This window comes from Nesoenas mayeri (genome assembly GCF_963082525.1).
Source record: "Nesoenas mayeri genome assembly, chromosome: 3".
Lineage (NCBI taxonomy): Eukaryota > Metazoa > Chordata > Aves > Columbiformes > Columbidae > Nesoenas > Nesoenas mayeri.
Window position 1 is genome coordinate 110212842 of NC_137544.1, and position 14648 is coordinate 110227489.

General features: G+C 46.7%; 1 protein-coding gene across 1 annotated transcript; it reads left to right on the plus strand.

Annotated features, from left to right (window-relative positions):
• Window positions 1–7236: 7236 nt before the first annotated feature.
• LOC308038724 (tau-tubulin kinase 1-like) lies at window positions 7237–11567 on the plus strand (the record flags this gene model as incomplete). The annotated part of the gene is given in 5 exon segments (XM_080341498.1): window positions 7237–7272; window positions 8444–10026; window positions 11133–11319; window positions 11321–11409; window positions 11411–11567. Coding segments are annotated over 5 exon segments (2052 nt in total).
• Between the last annotated feature and the right edge of the window lie 3081 nt (window positions 11568–14648).

Genomic DNA, 14648 nt, shown 5'->3' on the forward strand with positions numbered 1-14648 from the left:
AGAACAGCAGAGCCTGTGTGATATGGCTGCACGTGTAGCCATTCGCCTACCAAACGCAGGCTAAGAGCCCTTGCCATGGCTGTCTTCCGTAGCCCTTTTTACTCCAAGATGAGACTACATGGACAAGAGTTTCACATCATACTGATCGTTTCCTCACTCCAGCTACTCTGGTTACACACGTGTGGGCATTAGCACTGCCCTACGCTTGTGCAGTATTCGCTCTGATAGCAGGAAAGTGAGGACTCTGTGCGCTCTAAACGGTGACCATCTCTGTGCCTGCAATAATACGTATTAAAACGTGTCCGCATATGTTTAGGTAAACAATCGAATGTGTGTGTTCAGACAGCGCAATATTTTCAGACATGCCCACAGACACGCTTCTGAAAGCCCCGCACCCAAGCACTGAAGATTTGTACAACATCTTGCACCAGTGTGCGCAATCACAAACTTAGAGGGAAGTGTTTCAACTCACTGAAGCACCAAAGTGTTTGCCTTCACAAACAAGGGTGTGAACAGATGCTCTGCTATTTTTCCTCTGTGCGCTGTGCTTTGTTGTGTTTCTCTTTCCTATCGCAAGCTTAGCGGTTTTCTTTGTTTTACTAGGTCTACTGAAAGACAGAGATGGCGTAGGAAAATGTACCGTCTGCCTTCTTCAGTGCTGGAACCTGGTTACTATCCCTTCTCTTTTTCCAGGTGCACACATAGGATTCCTCACCGAAAAACACGCAGAAACCTTTCCACAAGCACCTAGGTATACGCGCCCACCACAAGCTGCACGCCTAGGCAGCTAGAGAAAAGTACCTACCTTTTCACACACTGACATAATAAGCAAACACATGCACACTTCTGCAAGCACGCCCTCTCACTTCTATTTACAGGAGAACGTACGGCAAATGCACTTTCATGCTGGAGGGTAAACACGTCGGTTTAAGACTGAGGCACTACACACACGTACACAGGGCTTCACATTTGGAGGGTAAGCGCAGATATGCTCCTGTTTGGGGATGAAACTGTGTGTGAAAGGCTTATAAAGGCTTGTCTGTCCACATGCGTGTGCCTTGTTGTGGGTTCCATTCACGTTTAAGCTTGAAGGAGTGTACAGCTGTGGTGTTTGTTGGAAGGCTTCTGTGTCTGTCCAGTTGCACAGTCCTGCATTTCTCATGTGGACAGACGCAATGGAGCTCTGCTAGGAAAGAATCAGCGAGAGACATTGTGGTTGGGTTTTGATAGATAAAAATCTGTTGCTGAATTAGTCAGGCTCAAAGGTATTTCAAGGCCGCTTCGAGAAGCTGAGTGCAGAGCCTGCTGTGAGAAAGAGGGGCTTTCCTCAATCAGCAGGGTCCTGGCGTGACGTGAATCATCGGACGTATCATCAGTGAGACTCCAGCGCACGGACCGCCCACGATACTCATTTAACAAATCCATGCTTGGAGCGTGGACGCGTGATTAGAATATAGTCACGTATATAAGGAGACTTGTTTCTGTAATAAATGGCTTAGTGTGATTCACATTGAATCGACTTGTTTTGCTTAGTCCTTATCTCCCTCTACATATGGTGACCCCGACATGATACTCTGAATGGCGTACCACGAAAGATGGGGAAAAGCCTAGAGCGGCCCAGCCGGAGGCGGATCAGCTGGAATGAAAACCGGGCGGAGGCGTACGGATGTTCCGCATTTTGTTGAAGAAGTCACTGTAAATGGTGAGCGGCTGGGAGCGGGAGGAGGGAAGAGTGAAGCTATGGGGCAAAATATATCCTTTGAGGAAGAAGCCATAGTTAAACTCCTCCTGCCTATTCTCTCTATGAGAGGACTTAAATAAGAAGAAAGTAACATATGTGGACTACTAATTCGGTATAGAATTAATGGTTACTCGGGAGAAAACGGGAAGGCTTTTAAACGTTAACTTCGGGACGATAAAGGGCAGAAATTATGGAATAAGGTCAGCAATGGAGACGATAAAGCAACTAAATCACTAGTGACTAAATGGAAGCTTAAAATTTCCACCTTAAAAGTCTTTAAGGCTGAGTGGGCTACCATTGCCAGAATTTTTCCAGCGTTGCAGCCTGATAACAAACCTAAACATAACTGTGAAGTTTACCCGGATCGTGTCTTTTGACCCCCTCCCCACTCCATCCCCTGTTGTGCCGGCGGCACTGATACAGCAGTTTGTGGCGGGGGGAGGAAAATTACCGAGTGGATGGCCTTCCATACCATCACACGACCCTAAGGAGACCAAGCAGTCCAAGGAACTGGAGTCAGATAATTTGTCAAAAGAACTGTGTGAAATGTAACAGCTATAGATCATTTAGAACAGAACAATGCGGATTCGTTGAGGGGGGCAGGTATCCCAAAACTCCTGGAAGAGACACTAATTGACACACCGCAACTACAGACACGATAAGTTTCTGAAATCCTGAGACAGTCAACAGATCTGGCATATCAAGCTATGAGACAGGTGACTGAATCCAACAAAGCAGCCAAATCATTTACAACTATTCATCAGGGTCCCAATGAGAATTACATGCAATTTATTGACCATCTTCAAGACGCCATCAATAAGCAGGCTGAAAACTTAGAAGCTAAGGAAGCACTACTCTTGAGATTAGCAGTAGAGAATGCTAATGTTTGCTATCAACGTGTTATTTGCGAGTTTTACAGTACACTTTATGTGCTCCTGTGTATTGCGTCTCTGAAAATCAAGCAGCTTGTCAGGAATGTGAGTTAATTGTTTTACTAGTTGTTTTTAAGTGCACTGTAAAACCCTCTCCCACTTTTCCCATTCTCACTGCAAGCAGCCCTGTGCCTTCCTCCCCCTTCCCCCCCCCACTCCTTCTCAAGGTTTTTACTTGCAAGATGGGGTCAGGAATAGTAGTTTTCAGTAGTGTTCCTAAAAAATGAGTATTAGGAGGTGTTTTAAAACTTAGGAAAGCACTCGGAATTATAAGGAAGGAGGATCTTGTAAAATATTGTAATCAATGGTGGCTGCAGTATAACTTAAGTTATTCGGAAAAATGTCCAGAAAATAGAATCTTGTTGCAATTAATGTTGTTTTTGAGGCAAGAAGATCAGGACAAAATAAATCCCTACAAGAGATCATTAAAACTCGCAAAGTGCTTTGTTTTGGTTTGGTTTGCTTTGGTTTTGGTTTTGTTTCACAAATTATTGCATTTAAAATGTTTAAAACCAAGAGATGGGAGAAAAATGATAATCTGAAATTCTACAGTCTAAGAGAAAATTGATTAGGCTCACCTGAGAAACTGTTCCCTTTCCCTCATGTCAGTGCAGAGCTTCTGGAGACGGCAGGCTTTTCTGGTGAATGCCGGGCCCACTCTGTGCGGTGCCACAGACTGCTCTGCTGTGGAGGTGTAGGCACAGACAAGCTATAGGGTCTTTTCTCTATGCATTCAAGAGCTGTAAGATCACCAGAAAGCCATACAGGCATGGCAAGTGCTGTCATCACTCCATATTGCTAAAGGGACCTGGGCAGAGTGTGTGCGACTTGGCATGAGGCAGAACACAGAAGAGCACACTAACAACCTGGATGCTGATACAGCTCTTGAAATCATCAGCATGAGTCTGCTCTGTGCTGCTGTCTGAGAAGAACACATCTGGCTACATTCTTGGTGACAAGAGGACCTGGGAACTTCTAATGCATGGTTGTAAACTTGCTGTGACAAGTGTTGCCAGCAGGTCAGGGGAGGTTCTCCTCCCCCTCTACTCTGCCCTGGTGAGGCCACATCTGCAGTACCATGGCCAGTTCTGGGCTTCCCAGTTTAAGAAGGACAAGGAATTACTGCAGGGAGTCCACCAGAGAGCTACAAAGATTGTTAGGAGTCTGGAGCATCTTTCTTATGAGGAATGGCTGAGAGATCTGGGTCTGTTCAGTCTGGAGAAAAGAAGGCTTAGAGGGGACCTTATGTAGACTCATAAATACTTCAAGGATGAGTGTCAAGAGGATAGGACCAGACTCTTTGCAGTTGTGCCCAACAATAGGATGAGGGGCAACAGGCACAGATTGAAACATAGAAGGTTCCATGTAAACATGAGGAGAAACTTCTTTCCTTTGAGGGTGACAGAGCACTGCAACAGGCTGCCCAGAGAGGTTGTGGAATCTCCTTCTCTGGAGACATTCAAAACCCACCTGGACACATTCCTGTGTGATCTGCTCTGGCTGAATCTGCTTTAGCAGGTGGGTTGGACTAGATGATCTCCAGAGGTCCCTTTGAACCCCAACTATTCTGTAATTCCGTGGAGACTGCACCTTTGCTGATTTTTGCAGTATTTGCAGCATCACTGGGATGTAGAAACTTTCCAGCTGCCATATTGGGTAATGTGAGTCTCCTCTGAGGATGTCCTATTGCCAATGATCCTGCTAATTTGAAACCCCACCAGTTTAAAGACAAATTCCCAGACTCCACGTAGCTGCTGATGAGCACGGGGACAGAGATGGACTTGAAGGTTCCGATTTCTGCCTCTACCAAATACGAGCAGGTAGATCTTTTTCTCTCCTGACTCTCCTTCCTCTTCATATTCTAATTGTAGCCTCTGTGCAAAGCAGGCATATTTATTGCCTTCCAAATACATATTGTTGCCCAAAGTAGTTACTAGCCAAATTTAATTTAAATTCAGTGAAAAGACAGAGTGTTACAGATGTGAAATGCAGAGACTTTGTGGGGCACACATGCTCAGACTAATTAACAGCCATATGCATTCCTGGACAATTGACTGGGAAGTCAAAAGACCCAAGAGTTAAGATCTAAGCCCAAGCAGGTTGGAAAAAAATGGTTCACTGCCCAAAGACAGGCAAATGTGTCTTCCGAGAAAGTGAGGAACATAGGCAGAGATCGGAGCTTACTATAGGTAAAGGCAGTCTTTTTGACTCAGATTTGTCCAGATCCAGGGTAGCTCTGCCCACTCACAGTCTTGGTAGCTTTTTAAAATGGGATGGTTGCCTCAACTCATGGCATAGTTCCTTCTCATAGTGGAGTGAGCCTAGCAGAGGGCCACCGAGATGATGAGGAACTAGAAACATATGACATACAGAGAGGCTGAGAGAGTTGGGTTTGTTCTGCCTTAAAAAGAGAAGGGTTGGGGTGGGATCTTATTTTTTCCTTGAATCACCTGATGGAAGGATGATGCCAGACTCTTCTCAGAGGATCGCAATGAAAAGATGAGATGTGATGGACACAAGCTGGGTAAAAGGAAAATTAGATGTAGAAATTAGATATAAAAAAAAACTTTTTCAGCATGAAAAGCCTCAAACTCTAGGACAGGGTCCCAAAGAGGTTGTGAGATCTCCGTCTTTGAAGATACTCAAAACTCAGTTGGACAGGGCCTGGAGTAGACATCTCTGAGTTAGTCCTGCTTTGAGGAGTGGCTGGAGCAGAGACCTCCAGAGATTCCTTACACCTTTTTTATTCTACAATTTTAAGATGCAAGCTAAGACTCTCCACTCTTGATCTTCTGGCATCTTCCCACAGTTCCTCCCCATTGGCACAGCAGAACAGAAAAATTCTTCTCCAGCTTTTGGGAAAAAGTCCTAGAGCAGCTGAGTGACCTGTAGTACAGAAGACACATGATGACTGCCAAGAGAGGACAAACTGCGAACACCTGGTCCGGCAGGCTGTTTGCTTACAGCTAGCTGCTGATTACATTAACTCAACAGTGAAGCCAATCTCATACTTTGATGCCCTAGGACATTCTTCCTTGTTAACAGCCTCAGGTGATGATAGCAATGAAGGTAATAAAATATGTGTTAAATTAGTTGAGTTTGTAGGTAACTTCTGTCCTCCATATTTTTTGGCATATTTATGCTCTTCAGATTTTCTCCATGGTGCATTTGCAGTAGCAAAACAACAACAGCTTCGGGCTTCTTTAAGGAAAGCATTCTGACAATTTTGGGGTATTGCATGCAACAGGTTAAGCAGTCCAAGTCTCCCACAGGTAGGCAGAAGCCAAACAATCACTGTTGTGCTTAGGGTGCAATGTCCATGCAGGGAAATAGAAAATACATGGGGAATTACAGACAGAAGGGCAGTTCATTTGCTAAATACCACAAAGAATTTGTACAGCCAGAGGTGGAAGTACATTATGATCAGAAAGGTATCTACTGCACAACTGAATGACAGCAAAGGGGTACCAGAGCAGAAGAAGGAAAGAAGCATTATTTTTATTACAGCAACATCATGATGTCCAGCTCTGTGTCATATCTTACTGCTTCATGTGAATCTCATCTCAGTAAAACTTCTGATGTCTTGCAAGGGTAAGAGCTGTTGAGGAAAGAGGGGTTGCTGGAGACAGGGCTGCTGGTGGGGCAGACTGCAGGACACATAAACCGTATCTCTGACCTACAGAGGATGTACACTGCAGGACTGGATTCAGTTCTTCTTGACCAGAAAGTAGATGAGATGACACAAGCTCATAGGAGCTGACGGGATGTATGAAAGTTTACATATGCAGAGAAACCAGCGATCACAAAGCTGTACCATCAATCATAGCATCTAGAAAATGGGACGAAGTAGAGCAGCAGGTGAACTGTTATTGGGGATCAGGTACTCCTTCCAGTGGGAGGCTCAGCACAAGGCAAGATGTTGTTCAGGGCTTCTTTAATCAGGTCCCAGTTCCACTGAGGAAGCGTGTCTGGTTAAGACTCCAGGATAGCACTGCAGGTATATGTCCTGGGAAAACCACATCCAGCCAACAGGCAGAAGCCAATTTTAGGCTGCTAATGTCCAAAAAATGCCTGAGGGAGGAAGTCAAGTGGGTAATTTCCTTTGCAAAGGGTGGTAAGTCCCTCTTACCAGTTCAAGACCCAAATCTGTCATCCTAAGAGAAAAGGTAGAGTGGGTCAGTGAAAGACTAATTCAGGCTAATACAGGGTCATCTTCAGCACCAGACTTCAGCTTTAATGAAATAAGAGACAATGATTTGGAGTCCAGAGGTACTGCCAACACCAGCCTGTGTTTTAATTTATAAGATATAAAAAGAAATATTAAATAGATAACAATTTTTCACCATGCATAACAGCTTGATGCTGCCCACTGAGCTATTTGAAATGTCCCTGTTATACATGAGCATAGAGATCTTACATTTTTCAGGCATACTAATAAGGCAGTTGCTCTGCACAGAATAACATGCAGGTTTACAGCACAATTTGAAATGGTGTCATTGGACTGAAAAGCTATTGAGGGCTTCTTTCCCCCTCAGAGACAAAATGTTCTGTTCCCATAGCCAGATGAATGTGCTGGCTGATGTCAGCTCTGTAGCCCAGGTAGTTAAATGGGTGCTTGTTTAGTCGTAGCCTCTGATACTGTCAAATGCCACTTGCAAACACCGATGTTTGGAGCCCTGCTGTTCATAATTAGGACTGAAAAGTAACCTGATGCATTATTGATTGGTTGAGTTTACAGAGAGGCTTTTGTTTCCCAGTCCTCTTAAAGAAGAGTGACTTAAATGTTTTGGGATTTGGTTTTGGTTTGGTTTGGTTTTTTAATCCATTTTACAGAGTGATGCTTCTGTGGTTTTAATTTGCAACTAATAGTTAATTAGACTAAACTTCAATGGACATTTATTTTGCCTATTTATTTTGCGATTTTTTTGCTTATTTTGCTTATTTGTTCAAGTGTGTGCATGTGTGTGTGAGTTGCTGCTTTTCTGTTGGTATTGTGATCAATTCACAACCTACCCCTGGCGCCTTATGGGCCATCTCTCCACCACAGACTGCTACTCAAGAAAGACCAGCTGTTCTGTCCTCCCATTGTTTTTAGTTTTTGGACACCCCAGAGTCTAATAATGATACTTTATATGTCAGCTTTCATGACTTAACTTGCTAATCATTTTAGTGAAAGCTGAAGGAGCCTGTAAGAGTCAGAAGTATGAGTTGCTGGAGGGATGTGAGAGCAGGAGCGAGGGATGAATAGCATAGAGGGGAACACAGGAGCACTACAAGGGTATTGCCCCCAAGACAATGGTGGATAATATGGAAAAGTCATCAGCAAATGTAGCTGGCCCTGAGGGGCCCCTTGAATTCACCATGGCCTAGGAATGAAAGAGAGTTGCTGAATGGTTCCAGTAAGGAAGAAGTGAATATGTAAATATTTAAATATTGCAATAAATATATATAAATATTGAAGAAGACTGTTAAACATGAAAAAAATCCTGAGGAATTGCTTGCAAAAATCTCTTTTAGGTCCAGGTAAAGACTGCTAACAAAGGAACTCCTTTGGCACATTTTTCTGCCTTCATTTGTGAGTATGTGTGAATCTCTCTAAGGTTTGTATGAATTAAATGATTGAGGGATCACTGCTCAGGCATGTATTTTGAAAGTGTCATGGACTAGAACCTTTCGACTGATGCTTCCCACTGCTCTTGATTCTGATGTCTGTGTCCATGCTATGTCTGAATACTAACCCTTTTCTTTTGTCACATGTGTCTTCTTGCAGGCATATATGCTGAAGTCATTTGAAATGAATGGTCTGCCCAAGGCAGTGCCTTTAAGTTTGCCTTATCAAGACTTCAGAAAAGATATGTCGGACTACTGGGAAAAGCCTAAGGTATCCCAGCGGATAAAGAAAGTTGATTTCTCAAATGTTGTTTTGACTGCCCCTTGCAAACCTCTGGAACCTTATCTGGAAATAAATGGAAAAGAGGAGGAGGAGGAAGAAGACAATGAGGAAGAAGACGAGGAGGAGGAAGAGGAGGAAGGGGATGAGACTGATATGCACAATGGTTCCAGCAGTGGCCTGAGTCAAAAAAGCACAGAGCACAGCCAGGAGTGTGCACCCTCCACATTCCTGGCTGATGACCAGAAGGGATCCAAGGGTCGCGCTTCCACTGCTGGTGGGGACCTGGAGCTGGAGGAAGGCTCCAAAACACTAGTGCTATTTTCGCCAGGTGATCTGAAAGAGTCTCCAGTGACCACAGACTTGGTTCCAGAAGTTGATCTGGGCACTCTTGCTGCACTGACTCCTCAGAGTGAGCGGCCACAGCCTATGGGTAGCCAACTGGATGTATCCAAGCCAGGGACCCTCTCTTCAGTCCTTAAATCTGAACCAAAGCCCCCCGTGACAGTGGCTACAGCTTCCTCCCCCTTTACCAAAGTTGAGTGCACATTTGTTCATATTGCTGAAAAGACCCACTTACATGTCATGTCTTCCGGTGGTGAGCTGATGAGGCATGAGGAGAACTGCCTTCCGGGCCAGTTTGAGGAGGTCATTATTGAAGAAGAGCTGGAGGACAACCTGGTGCAGATAGAGAATGAAAGCATACATTCAGGACTGGAAGGGGCACAGACAGAGAGCTCTGCGCTTTCAGCTAATCACATTGAAACCACCTCAGAAACAGCAGAGGAGCAGCTGGCCCTTCCCAATGCTGAAGCAAAGCCTCTCAAAGACAAGCCAGAGCTCTCTGACAAAGTGTCACTCTCGCTGGATTTGGATGAGCCTGGTAAGGTGGTGACAAGGGATCCTGACCTTGAGAAGTCAGCACTGGTGGCAGAACACCAGAAACGAGCAGAGATCCTCTTCAACACACAGCATAAAGGCCCCAGGAGGCCTCTTGGTTCCAGGTATAGAAGTCGAATACCCATTTTGTTCTCTGAGGAGGACACTGGCTCAGACCTTTCAACATCGCTTTCTGCCAAAGAGAGGCTTTATAAGAGGGCAAAGCAACCTGACTTGGCTCGCTTCGTGATGGAGAGGAGGCAAAACTGCCTTCTTCGGCTGGCCTCAGGGGCCTCCTCCTCAGCGTCCTCCAGCGATGAGAGGCAGCGGGCTTCAGAAACCCTCTCAGCCACTGGTTCTGAGGAGGACACACATGACTCTGATGACTCAGTCCCAAGGAAGGCTGGGAAAGAGACGGCTGCCCCCCTGGGGAAAGAAGAAAGACCCATAAGCACAAAGAGCAGAATTCCTCGGCCCATCACACCAGTGAAAACAACGCTAGAGGCGGCAAAGTCTGAGAGCTCCATGGCTGTTGCAATGGCCATGCTATGTAGCTCCCCACAGGATGCGGCTCTTGCCTACAGGTAAGACCAAAATGCTGAGCAATGCAAAATGTTGGACTTGTTAAGGAGGTGCAGCCAGGACTTTGCTCACCTCCTACTGCTTTACCTTTCACTTGGGTTGAATGAGTGGTCCATCCCTGTTTCCTACAGTAATTTCAGCTCACTGATGTGTGAAATTGCCACCTCTCTGCCTTCTTTGGCTCAGTCTGGCCAAAGGGCCAAAGCCCTCTTCTCTTGCCCTGGCTTTGAGACCTTCTTCCATTCCACAAGCTCGTTCATTTGGTCTGATCCTGCTAATAGCAGAGCCCTCCCATGTTGAGCTCTCAGTTTTGCAGCATACTTGGCACAGTTGTGACTGACCTGGCTATTGTGATTAGAGCTCCAAGGGCTGCAAGGTTGCCAGTTGTGATTGCCTCAGAAGATGGCCAGCATGCAAAGAGGTGGAGAGAGGGAGATGTACGTGCATGGGCTCTGTCAGTGACCCAGAACAGCGCGGACCACCTCCACATGGTCTGAGTTCCTACATATCCCTGTGTCTTGGGATTTTTTTGTAGGTACTTTGTTCTCTATCAAGTAAGCACAGACATATAAGGGGAAGTGGGCCTTCTGAATTCTGCAGTGTTTGGTTTTTCTTCCTGAACTTGGGTCTGGAGGTCCAGCCCAGGAGCAGAGATGCTGATGTGCCTCTGCCACAGGTCCAGCAAATTCTGCTCTTTCATAGGTGTGGGGTGAAAGGCGGGCATCCCTGTGGGTTGGTTTATCTACCAGTAGTTACTGTCAGAGGCCAGCTGGTGCAATCCAGCTCATCCCCACATTCCCAGATTGTACCTGCTACCTTGAAAGAAGTTGCTACATCCATGCTGCATGTCAAGAAGAGTCACAGATATGTGCTATTGGCCAAACCATGCTTGTGCATTGTCTCAGAGAGCACTAGAGCATCGGGGTCAACACTAGTTAACAGCACAAGTGTTCAAACCAGTGCCCTGTCTTGTTCCCAGCAAAACTCCTGTCATCCTGGTGCTGGAGACTTCTTATAATTGCTCAGCAACATTCATGCCAAACTTGCCAGGAGCCCTAAGCCCCTTGCAGAAATTCCCTTTCATCCTCCCTTTTCTCTTCCTCTGCAGGCTTCAGGCACAGAGACCACCTGGAAGTGTCCCAAACGAGCGGCGAACTACACAGACACAAAGTCGGCTTCCTCCTTCGCTGAGCTCCACTTCTCTTCCTCCACGGAGCAGCTCATGGAGGTCCAGCTGTGGATCTCCCCTCAGAGCCCCTCAGAGCCCTGTCCTTCCTTCAAGAAACCCCAGTGTTTTCTCCCAGAAGCCTGCTGCCACCTTGGAGGGAAAATCCTTCTCCCTGCCAAAAGCATAAGCCAGGGATTGCTCTCCAGCGAGTTTCTCCTTCCCCCTCAGCGTGCAGCTCAGGCCCTGCGGCTGACAGGGGATTCCCTGACCTCTCCTGGTGTGGCCAAAAAGCAACAAAGAGCAAAAACCCAGACTCAGAGTCCAGCAACCAAAGGAAAGCAAGTGTCCCTGGAGAGTAAGGCAACTGCCAGATAATGGTCTTCTTCTACCAGCCCTGGGTAACTTCAGCATATAGTATACAGCTGAGATGCTGCAGCACAGCCTTCCGTGCTGGACCCACGAGTGTATAGCAGTAGCTGTAGTTCAATGCTTCACACACTCTCACCCCACATAGTTGTGATCAGTTCCCGAGGGTCTGAGAGCATGTGAGCCACAGAACCTTCTTCAAGGGAGACATCCAGCCTGCAGCTCACGCTTGCTAATGCACAGCACCAAGCAGCAACCCAGGCAGCCTGCCTAGTGCCTAAGTCCCCTCCGTCCCCAGGCATTCCCCTCTCTCTAGCAATACCAGTCACCAACACCAACCCTGGCTTTGGAAAGAGGAGCAGAGATGATGAGAGGAAGGTCTGCTGGACAGGAAGGCTCCTGTTCTGCAGGCAGATCCCTCCTCTCTTGTGTCTGGGAAAATTTTAGCCTTGACCTCCACCATCTACCTGAGTGCTGGCTCACTTCCTGTCACCTGTGTTAGCAAAGGATTGTCACCAGCTTAGCCAAGAAGGATGAATGCATCCTTGTGTGCTGAGATAAGAGCAGGGGCAGTCTGGAGCAGGGGATCTTCTTTCCAGGGATGCCTCTGCAGGTGAGAATAGGAGACAGGCAGGTCTTGCTACCTGCTCCAGTGTGTCCCACAGAGGAGGCCATCTGGCATTTCTGCTCAGCGACACGGCTGCTCTTTCAGTAGATTCCTCTGTGATGAATAGTTAGATAGTAGCAGGGCGGTATGGGCAGCTTGCTGGGAAATCAAGAGTGCTTACTAACTGATGTAGAAGGGAGCACACTGCAGCTGCTTCTGTCTCCAATACCAAACTGTGATCTGTGGAGACCATACCTCCCAACATGCGTGGTTCCTCTCGAGCCGAGTGTGGTTGGTGCCATAGGACTATAGTCCACCAAACACAGCTCCATGCTGAAGATGCAAATAGTCACTGGATGCCTTTGGCTTAGGTGCCCCTTGCACCTAAATTCCTTGTGCTATTACTGTCATGATCTTGGTGTTTGTGAATTTTGGTACTGTGGTTTCAGCCACAGCTCCCCTACAGGGAAGGGTGGGAAATTATCCTGTAGCACAGTCAAAAGCTGCTGCTTTCTGAGGAGGTTTGCTAGCATGCCATGGAAACCTTGTGCGTTTCTGTCTAAGAGTACAGTGGACTGAGTTGTGGAGGTCACGTTTATGTTTCCCAGTGCTCAGCTCTTCCATACAACAATGGGAATGTAAAAGCAAGGGCTGTATTCTTCAAGTAATATTATCAGAGCAGAAGCTTAGTGTTCCGCTAGAAATAAATTAACCAAGGTTTTAGCCCCCGGACTAATTAGGAATGTTTGAAAATGAAAGCCAGCGTGACTAATACCTGTCTGAGCTTGGTGAGATCTTGTAGCCACAAAATTTTCTCAATGTCTTGCAGGGGTAAACACTCCAGACCCAAATACTTTGGATTCCGCACCATTGACTTGCCTAAAAGATGTTTTGCATGAGGCAGAACAAAAATACGACTGTTCTGTACACCCATCCCCACAGCTGCATATTTACTCTTTGCAGACAACAAAGCTTGATAGAGGTGTCTGGACAATAATAACCTTGATTCATTTGAACATATATACAAAGAGTCACACTGATGGCCATTGAATCTGAGGAATCCTGAAGTTGTTTACATCTACAGGAACTGTTGGGGAAAGGAGCATGAGAGCTGTGATGGGGTGGCTGCGAGAACAGGGTACTCTGCGGACATCTGAACAGATTCCAGAAAGCCAGTGAATTATTTCCAGCACAGAAAACATCATCTGTTCCTAGTGTTGTTTGACAGGGCTGGGCTAATGGTGCAGCTGGCTCCACAGAGATCTGGGCCTGGCATGAGTTGTCTCTCCTTGTGGTTGTGCTACCAGCCTCATTGATCCAGCACAGTCCTGCATCCCTGCTGTCCCTGGCACAGAGGGGAGCAGGAGAGTGTGTCAAAAGCAGCGTGCTCCCTCAGTTATTTCTGATGAGAAAGAGCTGTGATGGAAGTGAAAGCTGACTGACTGCAGCAATGATTCCTCCCCAGACAGCCTGTGCAGGAGGTACCAGGTGCTGTTACTACTGAAAGGCTTCTAAGGGTAACTCTTGCAGGGCCTGACTGTCCCCCTGTGTCCCACAGGCTTGGGTGTCCAGACTTGCTCTCCTTCCCAGTAGCAAGTGATGCTGTGATCCTGGTTGGGTGTCACATTACCTCTTTCATTCCTTCACCGACGTTATTTTTACAGGAGTTTCAGTGCTGGGCTTTTCCAGTCAAGTGGATTTCAAGAATTTGGTAACAAGAGGTGTCCCACACAGCTGCATTTTTCTGGCAGACATGGTCAGAGGGATGCTTGCAAGCCCCCTGTTAACAGCCCTGTTAGTGTGCTGCAGCAGGTGGTGCCTGGATCCTTATTTCAGGTGTCAGCAGAGGGACACAGGAAAGCTCCTGCCATGTGGATGCTGCTCTGGCAGCAGGGGACAAGGCCTGTGATGTTAGGATTAAGTGGTTGAGGTATGCCAGACAATTCAGTATGGCATCACAGGACGTGGTGGGCTGTCACATCACTGAAATGCAGGAGATGCAAAACCCTGCTGTTCTCTGCCCATGAAACATAGTGTGCAAGCTCCGTCAAGCCTTGAGGAAACACAAGGCTGCTGATGTCTAGCTGCATCATTGCTTCACTGCAAAGAAGAGAAGATCAAAGAGAAGACTGAGCTGACCAAAGCAGGTGAAATGGCTAGGAGGAATAAAGGAAACTGGGGTAAGAGGAGGAGAAGCAGACTTCTCAGCACTTTTCCATGTTTGCAGGAATTTCTGTGAAGAGCCTGACGCTACGTGTGTTCCCCATGAGTGTGTTTGCTGCAGAATCTGTCATGGCCAACTGCAGATGCTTGTGCTCATGTGCGTTTTGAGGTGACCCCCTGAGACAGGCTGCCACCGTGCCTGCGTCTGTGCATACATGTACATGGGTGGTAGGAACAGAGAGGAGGAGCACTGTGGGGTCGTGTGTTGGGAGCAGAAGTGTCTTTGGGACTGCCAGGTATCATGAGATACTGCAAATGCT